This window comes from Myxine glutinosa, chromosome 11 (assembly GCF_964187855.1).
Source record: "Myxine glutinosa chromosome 11, kmMyxGlut1.1, whole genome shotgun sequence".
Lineage (NCBI taxonomy): Eukaryota > Metazoa > Chordata > Myxini > Myxiniformes > Myxinidae > Myxine > Myxine glutinosa.
The window spans coordinates 80265101-80285836 of NC_136271.1; the positions used below are offsets into that span (position 1 = coordinate 80265101).

Sequence of the window (20736 nt, forward strand, 5' to 3'; positions counted from 1 at the left end):
AGGCATATTGGGCAATGTCGAAGAGTGCTGTTCGATATTTAATTTTTATTATGGGTCATTTGTACAGCATCAACTGTCCACCTTTTCCCTTGTGTGGAAATAGTTGTTTCATATGTTTTGACAAATAGTTGATAAATGTTTAAAATGCCTGAGCTAATTGAGCATTACCAATTTTTCGGAAACAAAGTCATAGCTGGTGGAAAAGCTAGAACACTATTCAAAGCAGGGAAACACACCAACAGCTGAGGTCGAGCAGCACAACAGAGGGAAACTTGGATGAAGAAGGGATGAGCAGAAGAATAAGAGAGTAAGGGTAGAGGGAGGAAGACACAGTCTGAACAATCTGGATACATACAAGCTCAGTCATAACAATATAGGGCTGAAAGAACAGGAAGGGAAAGCCGGGGATAAAAAGGCAGTGGAACAAACACAAGGAAAGGTGGCTGAAGGGAGAAAACACAATAACCTGGAAAGGAAGGGGTCGGCTTGGTGGGGGGGGAGGGTGGGGGGAGTGTGGTTAATGAGAGTAGAAAAGATCATCTCCATGGCATCAATATGTGAAACGTGTGAGGCTGGGATGCCAGGTCAAAGGGAAAAACAATATGTCGACTTACGGATGAGGACCTTGTAGGTCGTTCGAAGTTCTGATTGGCTAAGAAAAGATAACATGATCGAGGATTCGTCGTCAGTGGCTGGCTTAGGAAACCGAATCTGACTGAAAGTTTGAGAAACTGAACTTCTTCAAGAGGTTTGTCAAGAAGGTAGATGGGAGGATTAAAAAACTGTCCTTTCAGAGAGACAGAGTGAAAGTGAGATTAGTCAGGGTTTATAAACGTATTCTTAGTGTTGCACCAGCTCCTGGTTCTATCATTGTCTGCGGAAAGAAGATTCTGCTGCCCGCATATCTGAAGGGTGAGTGATGCTGTTGTGGCAGGGGGCTTCTCCAAGGAATCGGAAAGATCGTTCATGAAGATGAGGAGCAGTATTGTGCCCAAGATAACGCGTTGGAGACACTCTCGCCTCAACAGATAGATAAGAGGATCTCATTTAGAACCACCCACTGACTCGTGGAGAAAGTCAGAGAGCCATGAGAGGCAATGTGGAGACTTTAGGAATGCACCCCCAGGAATTGATATTTATTGATGCAAATTATGCAATCACAGGTGTGGGTGGATATCAGGTATAAATATTGAGGACGTATTATGAGTCGGTCGTTATGGTAAGGAGTTGTTGTTGACTGGGCATGGTGCTGTTGTGACCATGTGTGTGGCATTTTTTTATGACAACAGTATAATAGACGAGGATATCTATGATCATGCTTTGTTAACAGGAGACTATAAGATGAGAACATGACCTTGAACTTGGAGCAGGCCCACAACTAACCCTAACCCTAACAGCATCATTCTGGCTATTCCTCTAAAATATCACTCACAAATACAGTATTGAAGGAGCTGGGGCTCCCACGTCGATCGGAAGAATGGACGCGACAAAAAGCTGGAATTCATCCGAGTTGCTTTAATCAAACCAAACACTCAGGCACTCTGAAAAGCCCGTTTATCGGGCAGCAATATATATACATATTATCCCGGAGCGTTTGCCCAGGAAAGGCGAGAGGGGGCGTGGCCCAGCGTCCTGGCTGCGGCCTGGCAAGTTGAGGGCGGGCATGCCCGGGCATGCCCGGGCGTCCCGACTGAGGCCTGGCAAGTTGAGGGCGAGCCTGCCCGGGCGTCCCGGCCGAGCCCGGCATGGTGATCGCTCCGCGTCCTTGATAGGTGCAAGGCGATTGTGAAAACCCAGCGGTAGCCGCTACACACGTCCCCCCAGAATCGACTTGCACCGGCAGGGTCAATTTGAGGGGGTTCCTGATGACCCGGCCGAAGCGACCCCTGACGGGTCGTGGGAGGGGGTCCGGTGTGGTGGTGGGCGGTTGAGTGGGGGGCACCGTGGATGGGGGGCGGCCTCGCCGCGGCGGAAGGGCCACCCGTGGTGGGTGGTCCACGTGCGCCGGCTTGAGGCGGTCCACCGCAATCCGGTCCGACCTGCCGCCGATGTCGATGACGAACGACTTGTCGTCCCGTCGCAGCACCCGGAAGGGCCCGTCGTACGGCGGCCGGAGTGGCCCCCGATGTGCGTCGTGACGCACAAAAACATACTCCGCTGTGCGAAGTGCTGGGGGGACGTAGGACTGGGGGTCACCGTGGTGGGATGTTGGCACGGGGGCAAACCGTCGGGCGGCCTCCTGGAGGTCCGAGCGCTGGTGAGCTGCGGACCAGGGACTGGTAGCGTCGGGCACGAATTCGCCCGGGACGCGTAGCGCCTGGCCATAGACTAGCTCGGCGGTGGATGCCTGGAGGTCCTCCTTGGGGGCCGTGCGGAGGCCCAAAAGGACCCACGGCAGCCGGTCGGCCCAACCGCCGTCTTGAAGGCCGGCCATGAGCGCGGCCTTCATGGAGCGGTGGAATCGCTCGCACAACCCATTTGCTTGGGGGTGGTAGGCCGTAGTACGGTGGAGCTTGACCCCCAGGTTGCGGGCGACCGCGCCCCACAGCTCGGAGGTGAACTGTGGTCCGCGGTCTGACGAGATGTCCGCCGGTGCGCCGAAGCGGGTGACCCAGGTGGCGATGAAAGCCTGCGCCACGTCGGCGGTGGTGGTGGAGACGAGGGGAATGGCCTCCGGCCACCTGGTGGTCCTGTCCACCATGGTGAGCAGGTGTGTGAACCCCCGTGACGGGGGGAGGGGGCCCACCAGATCCACGTTGACGTGGTCGAAACGTCGTTCGGGCACGGTGAAAGGTGCCAGCGGGGCCTGGGTGTGTCGGTGGACCTTGGCCCGTTGGCAGGCCGTGCAGGTGCTGGTCCAATCGCGGACGTCCCGACGAAGGCCGTGCCAGACGAATCGCGCCGACACCAGCTTCTGGGAAGCTTTCCGGCCCGGGTGGGAAAGGCCGTGGAGGGAGGCGAAGATGCGGCGTTGCCAGGTGACGGGCACGATGGGGCGAGGCTGGCCTTGGGAGACGTCGCAGAGCAGGACAGTGTCCGCGAAGGGGATGTCGGCCAGGCGGAGGCCCGTGTCCACCGCCCGGAGGGCTTGCACCGTGGTGTCGGTGGTTTGGTCCGCCGCCATAAGCGCAAAGTCCACGCCCAGGTGGACCGCGTTCGCGCTGGCCCGGGAAAGACAGTCGGCCACGGCATTGTTTTTGCCGGCGACGTGCCGGATGTCCGTGGTAAACTCCGACACGGCGGAGAGGTGGCGCTGTTGGCGGGCCGACCACGGCTCCGTGACCTTGGCCATGGCGTAAACAAACGGCTTGTGGTCGACGAACGCCGTGAAAGGTCGGCCCTCCAGGAGGTGGCGGAAATGGCGGACGGCCAGGTGTAGACCGAGGAGCTCCCAGTCAAACGTGCTGTATTTGAGCTCGTTCGGCCGGAGCTGCCGGCTGAAAAAAGCGAGTGGCTGCCAAACCCCGTTCACCCATTGCTCATGTACGGCGCCCACCGCGTAGTCGGAGGCATCCGTGGTGAGGGCGATGGGAGCGTTGAGCACCGGGTGAGCGAGCAGTGTTGCGTCGGCGAGGGCCCGCTTTGAGCTTTGGAAGGCCGCATCCATTGCTGCGGACCAGGCGATGTCATGCTTGGCCGGCTTGCCCCGGAGGGCTTCGTAGAGGGGCCGCATGAGTTGAGCAGCGCGGGGCACGAAGCGGTGATAAAAATTCACCATTCCCAGGAATTCCTGCAGGGCCTTTATGGTGCGGGGACGCGGGAACGTGGTGATGGCCTCGACCTTGGTTGGCAGCGGCACGGCCCCGTTCTTGGTGATGTGGTGGCCCAAAAAATCAACGGCCGTCCTGCCGAAGTGGCATTTGGCCGGGTTGACGATGAGGCCGTGCTCGCTGAGGCGCCCGAACAGTGTTCGGAGGTGGAGGAGGTGCTCGGCCCGGGACGTGCTGGCGACGAGGATGTCGTCCAGGTAAACGAAAAGGAACGGCAGGTCACGCAGCACGCCGTCCATCAAGCGCTGGAACGCCTGAGCCGCGTTCTTGAGACCAAACGGCATCCGCAAGAATTCGAATAAGCTGAACGGCGTGATGACTGCCGTTTTAGGGACGTCGGCCGCCCTGACAGGTACCTGGTGATATCCCCGTACGAGATCAATTTTCGAAAAAATGACCCGTCCCGCCAGACGGGCGGAGAAGTCTTGGATATGCGGGATCGGGTACCTGTCGGGGGTGGTAGCGTCATTGAGACGGCGGTAGTCGCCACACGGGCGCCATCCACCCCCCGGCTTTGGCACGATGTGCAGTGGCGAGGCCCACGCACTATCGGAGCGCCGCACGATGCCGAGGTGCTCCAACGCGTCGAATTCGGCCTTCGCCACGGCGAGCTTGGCTGGGTCGAGGCGGCGGGCCCTGGCGTAGACCGGCGGGCCCGTGGTTGGTATGTGGTGCTCGATCCCATGCCGTACTGCGACGGCCGAAAACGTCGGCCGCGTGAGGGCCGGGAACTCCGTGAGCAGGCGAGCAAACTCGTTCGCCGCCGGGACGGCACATGCCAGCTCGGACGGCGCGGAGCTGCTCAATGTGCATACCAGGGAGCTGAAGGTTTCGGCGTTGATTAAACGACGCCGTTGGACGTCCACCAGCAGTCCGTGTGCGCAGAGGAAGTCGGCGCCTAGCAGAGCCATGGGCACGTTTGCGGTTACAAACGTCCAAGCAAAGCGTTGGCCGCCGAAGCAGAGGGTGACGTTGCGTGGGCCGAAGGTGCGGATGGTCGATCCGTTGGCCGCAACCAAGGAGGGGCCGCAAACCGCGGATTGCCTGTCCTGGTCAGAGGCGGGTATGACGCTCAGTTGGGCGCCGGTGTCGCACAGGAAGCGCCGTCCGGACGCTTTATCCGTGATGAACAGTAAGTTGCCCGTGTGGCCGGCGCTCATGGCTGGTAATGAACGCCGGCCCGGCCGTTTCCCGGCCTGCCGAAGGTGCACGGGGGTCGGCATGTCCGGGCCTTCTGTCCAAACCTGGCATGATAGTAACACCACGCTTGGTCAGGTGGAGGCCCCGGTCGTCGTGCTGGAGGTGGTCGGCTCGGTGTAGCGGCCGCCAATTGCGTCGGCAGTTCGGTCGTCGACCGTGCCGGGTGCTCGGGCGCCATGGGTGTTGCGTCGGACGGCGGTGGGTCCCATGTCGCCGCTGCGATGCGCTGTCCTGCGGCGGAGATCTTGTCGGCTTCTCTGGCAAGGGCCCGGGGATCTGTGATCGTCGTGCTTGCCAGGGCGAGGCGTACCGGGTTAGGCAGCTGACGGAGGAACAGCTCCCGGAACAGGAATGCCGGAGAGTGCTCGCCGAGCAGTGAAAGCATGTAGTCCATTCGCTCGGAAGGGCGCGTGTCGCCGAGCTCGGGCAGGTCGAGCAGGCACCGTGCGCGTTCCGCCGATGGGAGGGCGAAAGCGTCGAGGAGAAGCTTCTTAATCGCGCCGTATTTGTCAGCGGCTGGCGGGCTCTCAAGGAGGCTCAGGGCGTGGGCCGCGGTGGCCGAACCGAGCGCTGCTACCACATGGTGGAAGCGGGTGTCGTCGGCCGTGATGCCTCGCAGGGCGAACAGGGAATCCGCCTGTGCGAACCAAACCGCCGCGTGAGCCTCCCAGAAGGTAGGCAGTTTAAGGGCGACTGCCGTGTCCATGTCGGTAGGTCACCAATGAAGGAGCTGGGGCTCCCACGTCGATCGGAAGAATGGACGCGACAAAAAGCTGGAATTCATCCGAGTTGCTTTAATCAAACCAAACACTCAGGCACTCTGAAAAGCCCGTTTATCGGGCAGCAATATATATACATATTATCCCGGAGCGTTTGCCCAGGAAAGGCGAGAGGGGGCGTGGCCCAGCGTCCTGGCTGCGGCCTGGCAAGTTGAGGGCGAGCCTGCCCGGGCATGCCCGGGCGTCCCGACCGAGGCCTGGCAAGTTGAGCGCGGGCCTGCCCGGGCGTCCTGGCCGAGCCCGGCATGGTGATCGCTCCGCGTCCTTGATAGGTGCAAGGCGATTGTGAAAACCCAGCGGTAGCCGCTACAGTATTCCCATTGCTATATGTGATGACCTATTTCCAGATATGAATCCCTTGGGAATCAAACAGATCAACTCAGGGCATCGTGCAGACGTACAACTGCCGCAGCCATGAATTCGTTTGGCATTTCCTGCTGTGTCCCGACGCATAAGGATATGTAATATGTGTTCGCTGTGTGCTGAACTCCTCCTCCCCCCCTTTAATTATCTATTTGCTCAATTTGACATCTGCTTCTCTTTTTCTCTGCGTATGTAATATGTAGATGGTTTCTCATATCAATTCAACTTTTATTAGCCGATTGAACCCAGGACTTGCAGCAGAAAACACTTTGGATGTAGAGGGAATGATTGTGGTGATTTATTTATTTATTACTGTGAAGTATTGAGTGTTTTGGTGGTGACTTGAATTTCGATCGATGCACAGGTGATCTTGCTGTATGTCTAGTGTGTGTGTGTGTGTGTGTGTGTGTGTGTGTGTGTGTGTGTGTGTGTGTGTGTGTGTGTGTGTGTGTGTGCGCGCGTGTGTCCGTGTGTGTGTGTGTGTGTGTGTGCGCGCGCGCGTGTGTCCGTGTCCGCGGAGGGTTTACTCCAGTTATTTATTGAAATGTATTTGTGTAGATCTCACAGAGGAGCTTTTCTGAAAATGACACGCAGGACAAAGACGTTGGTAGACATCGACACTTCGATGTACCTTTGCATTGGTCACACGGGCATTCGTTTGCAGACATCCGACGAACACATGATGCATGGGGTTTGAACCTGGCTTCCCCAGAGCTTCAGGGGTTCAGACGGGCGCATCGATGGGCCTTGCAAACCCTCTCACTTATGTCGACGAGGACAGGCAACTGTGCCCGAGACGGTTGTTTGCTTTCTCCATCGGAGACATATTTATCGTCGTCATCTGGGCCTGCTCACTGATGGCGTTACTATATTTATTTATCTTGTTCCAAAGTATCACGGTCTTTGCTGAGCACGGGCCCTGCCCTGCCTTGTTCTGACCATTACCCTCCCCATTGCATTCTCTCAGCGAGCCGTGTCACTGGTTAGGAAACGTCACGTGGGCTGCCCAGCTACAGTGCTGTTGTCAAGATATTTTCCCAAAGCATGCTGCATGCGACACGGCTAACCTCTGAGTTCCGTTTCCGTCACAGTTACAGATCTCTCGTTTATAGCACAGCTCGGCGTCTGACCACCTTGTTCCAGGTGAGCAGCTCGTCGCACGAAAAGTCTGCTTCACCGCTCACACTTCTGCCCCTCGCAGCAGCTGGGGCCTCTATGACGTCCGTCTGCGAGCTCTCTCGGCGAATTGTTGTTGCGTTTTATCGTCCGCTCCTCCTGATGTACAAACGAGGGTGTTTATTAGTTATCGCAGTCTGCCATCAGCATTTTCAAAGAATGCATCTGCAGCGCCATAGCTCCTTATTTTCAGGAAGTCTGAGGAATTTTTTAAAAATTCCCCACCCGACCACATCTTCATTAATTATATAATATATGAGATTTAACAGTTAAGATAACTTACTCCATGACTGGGCTACCTGAAGATAATGTCTGACTTCTTGTGGTGGTTCATCTCATCTTGTGACGAAGCTAGTAACTAGTGTTGTAACTAACTAGTCGTAACTAGATGTGGTGTGACTAACTAGTGGTGTAACTAGTAACTAGTAGTGTTGTAACTATTGTTGTTGTTGTGTTTTCTTGTAACTAGTGTTTCTATTCTCTGAGAATATGTCCTTTTTTCCTCCCCTCCTCGTTTGTTCTCGTCTTTGGATTTTGACACTGGCAGACGCATTTTGTGTGTACATGAGGCATGGTGTCCAAGAAGTTTATGTCATGGATAATGTATTATTACATCCACCACTGAAGGTGCATGGAGGTTATATTTTCACCCCTATGCTCTGTCTGCCTGCTGTATGTTTTGTCTTTCAGCAGATTAGGGCCATTGAGTTGATTGATAGGGCCAAAAATGACATATAGGACGATATCTCAAAAAGTTGTGGAAGGATTGTGACAAAACTTGGTCGATGAGTTGGTTCGGCGACGAGAACAAACCGATTAGATTTTGGTTCATGTACGAATCCAGATCCGGCCCATTTGTGGGATGCAAAATGTAAACTGTTCAACCTGGAGGAGGTATGTGCTCTACCAAGTGCCTTTCTGGTCCTGATTATAAAATTGCATTTTCCACTGACCAAAAAATACCTACATTTCGCAACATTCTTCCTTCCAGCCAAAAATGCTGCCATTATTTCATTCCCTTCTTCCCCTCTTCGCCTCTTTCCTTTCTGAACCACATCATTAACAGCCCTCAACCTTTTGTTCCAATTGTGTTTTTGGGATGTGTATGTGAGTAGAACAATTTAACGTTGCTCTCCTGAAATCCTGGTGTGTACCCCGGTTTAGAATAGGTACAACGTATCCCTGCGTGTGTCGTAAGAGGCGACTAAATAAATGGGTTGGCGTCAGGAAGGGCATCCGGCCATAAAACATTGCCTCAAAAAAGGGAACCATGACAATCACATATAGGCAGGGTACAGCCCGAAGTAATCCGTGGGAGACCTCACCCCCCCCTCTCGTCAAAACTCAATGTGGGGAACCCAATCGAAGCAAGGGTGGAAATCACTCCATTCATGATGACGAAACGTCTGATGCCCCACGTGGAGATCGGTTTCTGAGGTTTGGGACATGGAATGTAGGGACAATGACAGTAAGATCAGGAGAAGCGGTGAAAGTATTGGTCAGAAGAAGGGTGGACATATGTTGTATGCAGGAGACGAGATGGAAGGGAAGTGGTGTGACAATGATGAAGGGTAGGCAGGGACAGAAATACAAGTTTGTGTGGCAAGGGTGCCCAGAAGGCGTGAATGGTGTTGGTGTCCTGTTTTCTGAGTTGTGTAGACAGTGTGGTGAGTGTGACTAGAGTGAGTGATAGGTTGATGATGGTGAAAATGATGATTGGAAAGCTCTTAGTGAACGTCATCTCGGGATATGCTCCACAGGTTGGTCGGAGCGATGAAGAGAAGGACAAGTTCTGGTGTGCAATAGAGAAGCTGATGGAAAACGTGAAAGATGAGGAAGTTGTTGTGGTAATGTGGTAGGAGGAGACCTAAATGGAAATGTGGGAAAGATTATAGACGGTTTTGAGGGATTTCATGGGGGTTACAGATATGGAGTGAAGAATGGAGAAGGTGAAAGGATTTTGGAGTTTGCTGATGCAGCTGGTTTGTTGATTTGTAATACTCCGTTCCAAAAAGAGGATAATAAGCTTGTTACATACATGTCAGGTGGGTTGACGACAAACGTTGACGACCTGATGGTGCGTAGGCGAGATAGGGGGCACCTCCGGGACACAAAGGTGATCCCGGGAGAGGAGGCTGTTTCACAGCACCACTTGGTTGCCTGCGACATAAGGGTGAAAGGTGCGAGGAGACCTCGGCGGGTGAAGTACCAACTGAGAATGAAGGTGTGGAGGTTGAAAGAGGTGACGGTGAGGAAGGCATTAAAAGAGAGGCTGAGTATGGTAGAGGATGATGTGGTCGAGCTTGAAAGTTGTTGGATGTCAATGAAAGATAGTCTGTTGGGAGCCGTTGGTGAGGTATGTGGATGGACAAAAGGACTACTGAGGCACTCGGAAACATGGTGGTGGGATGATGAAGTTGGAAAGAGGATTGACGAGAAGAGGAAGAAGTTCAAGGAGTGGCAGAAGTCGAAGAGTATGGGGGCAGAAAAGGCAGAGCATGAAAATTAGAAGGCTGCAAAGAAAGAGGTAGCAAAGGCGCAGGAGGCATGTCGGAAAATGTTCGGAGAACGCTTGTATTCAGAAGAAGGTCAGAGAGCGGTATTCAGAATTGCAAAGCAGATAGCGAAAGAGAGGTGCGATGTGATGGGGGTGAGTTGCTTGAAGGATGAAGTGGGACAAATCGTTGTGGACCCAGATGGAATTAAAGGAAGATGGAAAAGATTTATGGAAATGCTGTTGAATACAGAGAATGAATGGGAAGGCAACAATAGAGTGTAACCCAGTTTTAGGACCGGCAGAGAAGATAACTGAGAAGGAAGTTGAGGAAGCGATAAAGGCAATGAAGAGTAGAAAAGTGGGAGGGCGGACGGGAGTTGTGGGAGATATGTTGAAGGCAGCGGGAAGTTGGGGTGTGAAGAGAATGACAGAGATCTGTAATCTGGTTGTGAAAGAAGGCCACATTCCAGTGGATTGGGAACTGAGTACCCTCGTCCCTCTATACAAGGGGAAAGGTGACCCTCTGGATTGTGCCTTATATCGAGCGATAATGTTATTGGAGCATGGAATGAAGGTATTGGAAAGGGTGTTGGAGAGGAGGATAAGGAAGAAAGTGAAGATCGACGAAATGCAGTTTGGATTTATGCCAGGAAGAGGTACGACAGACGTGCTTTTTATTGTAAGGCAGTTGCAGGAGAAGTACATGGATAAGAGGAAGAAGTTGTTTCTTGGGTTTGTTGATCTGGAGAAAGCATTCGATAGGGTTCCATGCGAAGTAGTGACATGAGCATTGAGGAAGTTAGGAGTGGAGGAATGGTTGATCAGAGTCGTGATGACAATGTACAAGAGAGCGCGCTCAGCTATAAGGATGAAGGACGGGAACAGTGGTGAGTTTGAGGTGAAGGTGGGAGTGCATCAGGGGTCGGTACTAAGTCCACAACTATTTGTAGCTGTGAGGGAGGTGCTGGCTCGGAATGTAAAGGATGGTTTACCGTGGGTGTTGGTGTATGCAGATGATCTGATGTTGATTGCAGAGAGTATGGATGGACTGAATGAGAAGATGAACAAGTGGAAGGAATGTATGGAGGCAAAAGGTCTGAAGGTGAATATCGGAAAGACGAAGGTGATGGTAAGTGGTAAAGCATATGTGGTGAGGTGGAAATAACTGGAAAGTGGCCGTGTGCAGGAAGGGTGTCGAAGTGAACTTCATTCAATGTACAATGTGCGATGAGTGGGTTCATCAAAAATGTAGTGGTTTGAGAGGGTCATTAAACAGTGTGGCAGCTACATTCAAGTGTAAGGTGTGCACAGAGGGAGCTGCAGATGGAGGAAATGTTGAGTTGGATATTGGAGACGGCATGAAGCTGGAAGGTGTGAAAACATTTTGTTACATAGGAGACATGCTGAATGGAGAAGATGGATCAGACTCGGCAACGGGTGCTGGAGTGAGATGTGCATGGAAGAAGTTTCGGGAACTGAGTGGCGTGCTGATGAGGAGGGGAGTGTCGTTGAAGCTGAAGGGAAAGGTGTATGCTGCGTGTGTGAGAAGTGTTATGATTTTTGGGAGCAAAACATGGGTAATGAACATAGAGCAGCAACGAAGGCTGGAAAGGGTGGAAATGCGAATGGTCCGGTGGATGTGCAGAGTATCGTTGAGAGAGAGAGGAAGACAAATGAGGAATTGCGAAATATGATGGGAATAGAGCCTGTGATTGATGCTGTGAAGAGAAACAGGTTGAGATGGTTTGGTCATTTGTTGAGGAAGGATGAAAGTAACTGGTTGAGAAGAGTGATGGAAATGAATGTCGAAGGAAGTAGAGGACAGGGAAGACTGAGAAAGACTTGGCTAAAGGTGGTGGAAGAAGAAATGCTGGCAAGGGGGTTAACAAGGGGAGATGTAGTCAATGGGGCAAAATGGAGAAGATTGTCATGGGGCCCGCAAGGATAACCCCCGCTCTAGCAGGGAAAATGGCCTTAAAATGCCTGTTGTTGTTGTTGTTGTTGTTGCTCTCCTGAAAACCTCAGTGGTTTTGTTCAGTGATTGTTTCATCATCTGAACTAATACTGAATGTATTGATTTGAGTGGTTGTATGAGTACTTTGATAGGTGATTTGAGACTCATGGAAGAGCTTGTACTGAATGTAAACATTGCATGTTGGGTGTTGATTTGGTAGGCATCTGTGTGCTTTTGCTAGAATTGCAAGGACATCATCGTAGACAATGGGCAAATGAACCTGGTGCAAGGGATTTGTATCGGGGATCTCAACATCGGGGATCTGTGTTTATAGGGGACAGGTATCGGGATCTGAGTTGGGAATGTCAACCAGGCCACCCCATAACTTGTGGTGCCTGGGTGATAGATCACAGCATATGGCTTACCTGCTGCCAATGATTGTGGAGTTTATTTATTTCTTTATTTATTTGGACCATTTGGTTTGATTAAAGGTCATTTCTCGGAGGATTCCAACCTCTGTTTTAACTCGTAATTGTTTGAGATATCGTTAGAGGAAAAGTGCATTTCTGTCAATGCACCATTAAAATCCCCCAGGCAGAAATTGCATCTCCTTACAATTGCCAGCTGCTTCTGTGAGACATTTGCCTGGAGATAGCTTTCTTAAGAGCAACTGTAATTTTGGGAACCCGACCGTGCGACGGACCAAGAGAAATGGGATTTCTGCCAACGCGTGATCTGCCAACCCTTTTTATTTATTTATTTAATTAGATTAATACGTCATTCTGTGTGAAGAAAATCGATCCACCATCTGCGGGCTGATGTCTGCACACATATACTTTGCTTACATTCTCACTTCATCGTTTTAGAATCTGCGCTGTCTACTTAATAATACGAGTGGTTTCAGTTTGACATTAAACATACTAGGGCAGATTCAAAGTGTCTTTTTTTTTTTTTTGAAGCCTGCTTGCTACAGTGCTTCCATTTTTTCAGAAAGGTCTCATTTACATGTTGGTGATGTCTTCATTGGCACAATACCCATTTGGCATCTCTTTTGATATCCTCTATTAATTGGTGTCACCCATTGCCTTATGCACCAAGGCAGAGCGGCATACTGCCTGTCATATTCTGGATCTAACACGAAGCACCAGAAATGAGGGCCTTTTTGTAACGTACTGTCGTCCTTCTGCTACCTTGATCATATCCCATGGTACTTACATTCCTCTACGGGCAGGTCCGATCACCTGCTCGCCTTCTTCGTGCAGTGGACTCCTGAGGCCTACAGTCTGGAGGGTTCCGAGGCAGGCAGTGATGGCGGGTTTGTCGTGCTGCCTAAACCAAAGGAACTGGAGATGATTGATGACTATTATCAGGACCCGTTGGGCAAGGAATGGGAGGTGAGTGCAATTGGACAAGTGAACCAATAATTTGCAATGGTGCAGTTTTGCCTCATCAACATTGGGATGCAGGTGGGTCGTTTACCCCCTCATAAGAAGTGCTGAGGAATTGTTATAATAATTTGACTCTTGAGTACTGAGGGTAAAACTTGGCTTTGAGATGGAGTTGGCAAATGACATAATATGTTTCAGTGAATCTTTCGTTGAGACGACTGGTATTCTGATTGGATTGTTTGATCAAAATCAAATTCAACGGAAGAGACATTCTCTGACTGTGAGGGTAAAATGCAAGAGGAAGAAACTTTTCCTTTTCATCTTTATGAATGTAACAGATGCTTTTTGATCCCGATCTGGAGGTGCCACTAATCCTTGGCCAGCAGGTACCCATGAGGGGGCTGCTGTTGAGTTAATTTGGCCAAGTTTGCAGAGTATTGAAGCACACTTAATGGGCAGAAAACTGCAAGAAGTGCTGGAGAAGCCGTGCGTGCATCTGGAAGAGCCCCAGTTGCTCTGGTCATCGTGCATCAAAATGGGCACGACATGAAATGAGCCCCTGAGAAGTAAATTAGGCTATCCCACATCCAGGGCTAAATTTATTTGTGTCCAATAGAGCATAAGCTTTCAAGGTCAGTTCACATTTGGTGTTAATGGCAGCTACTTTTGAATCAAATTCTGATCTTTGTTCAGAAAATATCAAATTGTGTTCCATGGCGCTTTGGGTAGTAGGTTGTGGATAGCAATTGCCAAGGGTAGTATTACCACCCTGACTTAGAAGCGTTAAAGTGGTACCCGGAATCATCTTGCACCCTCCGTGTCAGGATTGCTGGTCTTACTTTCTGTCTCGCGCAAACCACGCTACCTGGGGCTAGCTTTGATGCCTCTTTCTCACATGCACCATGCACTTATCCTACTCATTTTCTCTCCATATCTTTATGTTCTTTCTCTTTCCTTTCTGTTTCTTATGAAACACTAATTCCTAACATGGAAAAATCCAACAAGTTTGAGGCTCCTAGTTCCTAGCACGATGGGGTGCGAGTAATTTCTGGGGTCCTGCCTGTCTCTGCTGCCAATGAGAGGGATGGCTCAGGCAGTCGTAGTACCAGTCACTCCCCAGACCCTTGTCTTTCTCATAAACCTGACTCTTCTTCGATTCATTTCACCAACATTTGTGGTCTTTCTTCTAACCTTTCTTATATTGAACACCATTTCGTTAGTACCTCTCCTAATATCTTGCTTCTGAGATCCAACCGTCAAATGTTTTTTTCGTGAGCTTCTTTCACATTTCCAACTACAGTATAGCCTTCACTCACGATCCCGCTTCAAATGAGGTATCTGTGCTTATTCCAAAATCAACGCACCTGTGTTCACTTGCCACCTGTGTTCATGTCTTAACTTGCCACTCCTCATCCTCCACCAGCTGCTCTCTGTGAATGCCAGTATTGACACGTTAATACTGCTAACTGGACCCGTTTACGGAAATTCTATTTTGACTTTCCGTGGGAAAGGTATTGCCTCTGTCTCTGCAGAGCGTATGGCTTAAGTTATTGCTGCAGGAATGGAGGCTTATATCCCTCTGTGTACTGTTCTTATCTGTTGTGTATTGGCAATTGGCCTTCTCTTTCAAGAATATCTCTTTTTCTAATTTCTGGTTCAATCATACCTGCTCTGCAGCCATTCGTGCAAGGGATATGGCATATCTGACCAGGAAAAAGTCTTCTTCCTCTGACTCGCATTCGGGCTTCGACTCCGCTCAAAGTTGTCTATAAAAATAGGAGCAATACCCCTGGCGCTTACCTGGTAGAATAAACAGTATACTGCACCGACTCAGGGTATTTTAAACCAATTTCAATTGTTGCTAGAAGACAGGGCAGCATGTAGAATCATACCAACATAATCCTAAGACTTTAAACAAACAAGGTAAAAAATACCTATTTTGGGGGGCAATCTCCCCTCCCCCAACCTCCTAAATACCTCCTAAGACGCCAATTTTTCTAATGCCTTGAATAAACATTGGTACATCATGAGTGATTAAGGTTGTGGTGATGCTTCATCAAAATTGCATGTCTAGTTTCTGAGAAGAAAGCAAATACCTATTTTGGTGGGCAACCCCACCCCCCCCCCCCCCCCGTAGACCCCTAAAGGGGCAGATTTTTTCTAATGCCGTTAACATACTTTGGTACATCACGGGTGGTGAAGGTTGTGATCAAGTTTCATCAAAATTGTGTGTGTAGTTTCTGAGAAGAAAACAAAATTCCTTTTTTGGAGGGTCAAACCTGAATCCACTTTGATCCCCTTAGACCACGATTCTTTTTTAATGTCGTGAACAAACTTTAGTTACAACACAACAAATATAATTTGTGCCTAATTTGGTCACAATCCAATCAACGGTATCGGAGAAGAAGTTTCAGGTGTTTACGGATGGACGGACTGATGGACGGACAACGCGCCATCGCATAAGCTCCCCTGAACTTCGTTTCAGGTGAGCTAATAATAAAAGGCAGTGTCCGTCTGTCCGTCTGTCTCCTCCATAACTCCAAAACCATGAAACCCAGCGGCCCCAAACTTTGCATGCATACACCTGGACCTCCAACAGATTACGATGAAAACTGAGTGTTTGGGTGTGTTATAACATCCTTTTTGAAGATGATTAACGAGGTGCTCATAAGAAAAAACCCCATGTGGTGGTTTACCAATATGGCGGCCCTCCATCTTGGTCAGCCCACTGCACCTCGCTGGGTTCTTAAGCAGTCATTTTGTTTCGGCCTTCTCAAACGTGCCTTGCCTTGGAAAAACGATCGATTATTATCATTACATAATTGAAGCATATCATCAAAATCTGTATTCGGATATGAGGATTGGATGCTGTGGACTAAATAATGTCCAAATCTGGAGTGCAATCTGACAATTTACCATATCTTTCGATTTTATAACTAAGTGTATATAAGCATTTATTTAAGGGAGGCTGGGATTCTCGTTCTGGTGTTAGTTTTTTTTTTTTTTTTTTTACTTTGTCAGGTAAAACGCATCTCGCTATACGAGATCGGTGCAGGTGATAGATATACGCATCTCGCTATATCGTATACGAGATCGGTGCTGATGTGTGTGTTACTATGTGGGTGTTACTATGTGTGTGTGTTACTATGTGTGTGGGTGTTAGTGTGTGTGTGTGTGTGTTACTATGTGTGTGTGTGTGTGTGTGTGTGTGTTACTGTGTGTGTATGTGTGTGTTTGTTACTATATATGTGTGTGTGTGTTACTGTACTTAAAGGCAAAATGCCGTCGTGTGCTGCCGACCGGTGCACCAATCGTGACGAACGAGGACGAACAAAGGCAGGAGTGACTTTTCATCGGTAAGGCTTCAAACACTGTTACTGTGTGTGCTTGTGTGTGTTACTATGTTCGTGTGTGTTACTATGTTCGTGTGTGTTACTATGTTTGTGTGTGTTACTGTGTTTGTGTGTTACTATGTTTGTGTGTGTTACTATGTGTGTGTGTTACTATGTTTGTGTGTGTTGCTATGTTTGTGTTGCTATGTTTGTGTTACTGTGTGTGTGTTACTGTGTGTGTGTGTGTGTCTGTGTGTGTGTGTTTGTGTGTGTGTTTATGCTAGGGATTTACCCCCCGCCCCCCAGCACCCCCGCAGGGATGATAATTTGACCAAACTCAGACAGTTACAGGAGAGTTTATCAAAGGTACCAGGGGATACACATGTAGATGGGAGAGCTGCCATATAAGCCAGGAACGGACCAGCTTCTCAATCAAAACACATCAGGCCAGGGTTTTTATACTGCACAGGAAATAATGAAAGGAATCTTCAAAGAAGAGACGAAAAGCATAACACTTGGGGCTGTTTAGGAAGGGAAAAGCTATCTTCTCGTCCACGCAGCTTTTGCCCAAGGTTGGAGCCTGAAAGCTTCAACAACAGGCTATGTTACAGGGAGGCGAGGGGTCGTTTCTGCCAGCTTTGTTCAATTCCCAGAATGCTCAAAGTCAAAGGCTGCCCTGGCAACAGAGCCAAATGCACAAAATCCCTGGCACTGGGATTCGACTGAAATCCACCACGTGTGTGTGTGTTACTATGTGTGTGTGTTACTGTGTGTGTGTGTGTGTGTGTGTGTGTGTGTGTGTGTGTGTGTGTGTGTTACTATGTGTGTGTGTTACTATGTGTGTGTGTTACTATGTGTGTATGTGTGTGTGTGTTACTATGTGTGTGTGTGTGTGTTACTATGTGTGTGTTACTATGTGTGTGTTACTATGTGTGTGTGTGTGTGTGTGTGTGTGTGTTCCTATGTGCATGTGTGTGACTGTGTGTGTGTGTGTGTTACTATGTGTGTGTGTGTTACTATGTGTGTGTGTTACTATGTGTGTGTGTTACTATGTGTGTGTGTTACAATGTGTGTGTGTTACTATGTGTGTGTGTGTGTTACTATGTGTGTGTGTGTGTTACTGTGTGTGTGTGTGTGTGTGTGTGTGCTACTGTGTGTGTGTGTTACACTATGTGTGTGTGTTACACTATGTGTGTGTGTTACTGTGTGTGTGTGTGTTTCTTAAACTCAACGAAACTGTCAGCTGAAGGAGCAAAATATTGTCATCGTCTTACACGAATGGTTTATTAAATTGCAGAAGCATAGCTGGCACTTCATAAGCAGTTTGTGAGGCTGACTTCCATGGGATAGGGTGTCGCTCCACTGCATCAGAGTCCACTGTACCTGCGATCTATTTTTAAAATTCCCTCTAGATGATGGACCCAGATTGTGTTTATCATATTCCCGTCAGGAAGCGATTCATTGTGACCCATCAACGCCGGGTACTTTTGCTAGTTGCACATATGTTATTCGTGAGGCGACGCATTCCTTTATCCAAACTAAGTGTGACAACCTTTCCTCTTCTTCACTAATACATCTTCATTAATAGATATGGTCTTTAGCCAAAAAACGGTATTTCCAACAACCACTATTGCTCTACCTTTCCTTCCTTTTTCCAGTCCGATGATACTATCACTAGCTCTCTTACTGACAAAGCAACTCTTTTCAGTTTTCTTTTCTCCTTTAATTCTTCATTGGATGACTCTCACATTCCATCTCCCTCTGATGCACCACTTACCAATTATGTGCTTCTTCATACTAGGACGTGCCCGTACGTGGGTGCCCGTTCCTTGCCAATATAGATAGATGACTCCTAGTCTAGCCCTAGGGCGTGCCCGTAAGTGCGTGATGTGACCGTACAATGAATGTATCGTCCCGACGCCGCAGCTCGGATGGCGCTGCAGTTAATCGGGCCTGTATCGGCAGAGTTATTATAAACGTGTACTACAATCGATCGTACCTTACAACAATCAACACAGATTGCAACGTCAAATAAATGAATACGCTCTCAAATGTGCCGTCCGAGGCAGCGTCTGCTCGCCACGTTCAGCATCAGTACGTCGTCACTATGACTATCCGTAAGTCCGGAAGTGACGTCCTCATTTGACTGTCCGGAAGGTCGCATATCGCAGTTACGATGAATCGCAAATTAGTTTTAATTAGTTTTAAAACATAGTTTAACGCCAACATAGCGCCAACATAGTTTTCCAACGTGAAATAAATGAATACGCTCTCAAATGTGCCGTCCGAGGCAGAGTCTGTTCGCCACGTTCGGCACACGTGATAGCTCGCTGCTCTCTGATTGGTTGAATCGTTTTTTGGACATAGCTCGGTAACTACTTCTCCGATTAATATGAAACCTTGAAAAGGCACATCCTCAGGTCCCCAGCAATATACCTGGCAAGTTTCAAGTATATCGGACCCGTGGTTGTCGAGAAACAGCGGTCACAGACAAACACACAGACACACACACATACACACACACATACACACACACATACACACACACATACACACACACACACAGAGATTACTGGAATTATAGATAGATAATTTCTTCTCCTAAAGTCAAAAAAGTACTTCTCTCTCTGGACACAAGCAAAGTGTATATGGACTACATGGCATTCCTCCTCGTATGTTGAAGGAGTGTGCTGAAGGAGTGTGCTTCAGAACTTGCACCTGTGTTTGTTAGTTTATTACTCCCGCCAGGGAGTAATGCATTCGATCGTGTCCGTGTGTGTGTGTGCGTATGTGTGTTCGTATGTTCGTGTGTTTGTGAACAAGATATCTGGAAAAGTTCTGAACGGATTTGGATGAAAGTTGGTGGGATGATTGCCCTTGGGATAAGGAAGAATTGATTAGTTTTTGGAGAAGCTCAGGCTATTATTCCGGATCCAGGAATTTTTTGGGGAATTTTTTTTTCTGTTTTACTGCATTAAAGCTTTTATTCTTATTCTTAAATGATGTTTTTCTCCTCTAATTCCGAGATATATCAAAATAAATTCTCTGACAGTTAGGGCCTACTTTCGTTTTCATTTATTGTTTTTGGGAGAGGGGATGTTAAACAACAAACACAACAACAACATGCATTTTAAAGGCAATTTTCCCTGCTAGAGCGGGGTTTAGCCTTGCGGTCCCCATGACAATCTTCTCCATTTTGCCTGATTTTCTGCATCTCTCCTTGTTAACCCCCTTGCCCACATTTCTTCTTCCACAATCTTTAGCCAAGTCTTTCTCGGTCTTCCCCGGCCTCTACTTCCTTCTACATTCATTTCCATCACTCTTCTCAACCAATCACTTTCATCCTTCCTCAACACATGACCAAACCATCTCAACCTGTTCCTCTTCACAGCATCCATCACAGGCTCTATTCCCATCATCTTTCGCAATTCATCATTTGTCTTCCTCTCTCTCAACGATACTCCGTACATCCACCGAACCATTTGCATTTCCACTCTTTCCAGCCTTCGTTGCTGCTCTATGTTCATTACCCATGTCTCGCTCCCATAAATCATAACACTTCTCACACATGCAGCATACACCTTTCCCTTCAGCTTCAACGACACTCCCCTCCTCATCAGCATGCCACTCAGTTCCCGAAACTTCTTCCATGCACACCTCACTCGAGCAATCGTTGCCGAGTCTGATCCACCTTCTCCATTCAGCATGTCTCCTAGGTAACAAAATGTTTCCACACCTTCCAGCTTCACGCCGTCTCCAAGATCCAACTCAACATTTCCTCCATCTGCAGCTCACTCTGTGCACACCTTACATTTGAATGTAACTGCCACACTGGTTAATGACCCTCTCAGACCCAATTGCCTCAAACAGGGAACCATGATTGTCATGGGGCCCGCAAGGCTAAACCCCGCTCTAGCAGGGAAAATTGCCTTTAAAATGCATGTTGTTGTTGTGTTTGTTGTTTAACATCCCCTCTCCCCAAAACAATAAATGAAAACGAAAGTAGGCCCTAACTGTCAGAGAATTAATTTTGATATATCTCGGAATTAGAGGAGAAAAACATCATTTAAGAATAAGAATAAAAGCTTTAATGCAGTAAAACAGAAAAAAAAATTCCCCAAAAAATTCCTGGATCCGGAATAATAGCCTGAGCTTCTCCAAAAACTAATCAATTCTTCCTTATCCCAAGGGCAATCATCCCACCAACTTTCATCCAAATCCGTTCAGAACCTTAAAACGATCATTCATTCATTCATTCATTCAGACCACTACATTTT

General features: G+C 48.9%; 1 protein-coding gene across 7 annotated transcripts in view; it reads left to right on the top strand.

Moving 5' to 3' along the window:
- The window catches only part of OXR1 (oxidation resistance 1), a 262839-nt gene that overhangs the window by 204916 nt on the left and 37187 nt on the right, over positions 1 to 20736 (top strand). For all 7 annotated transcript variants that reach the window (XM_068097143.2, XM_068097146.2, XM_068097145.2 and 4 more), the window contains one exon: positions 12971 to 13133. In XM_068097143.2, coding sequence (XP_067953244.1) covers positions 12971 to 13133 — 163 coding nt within the window. The remainder of the gene's footprint in view (positions 1 to 12970; positions 13134 to 20736) is intronic.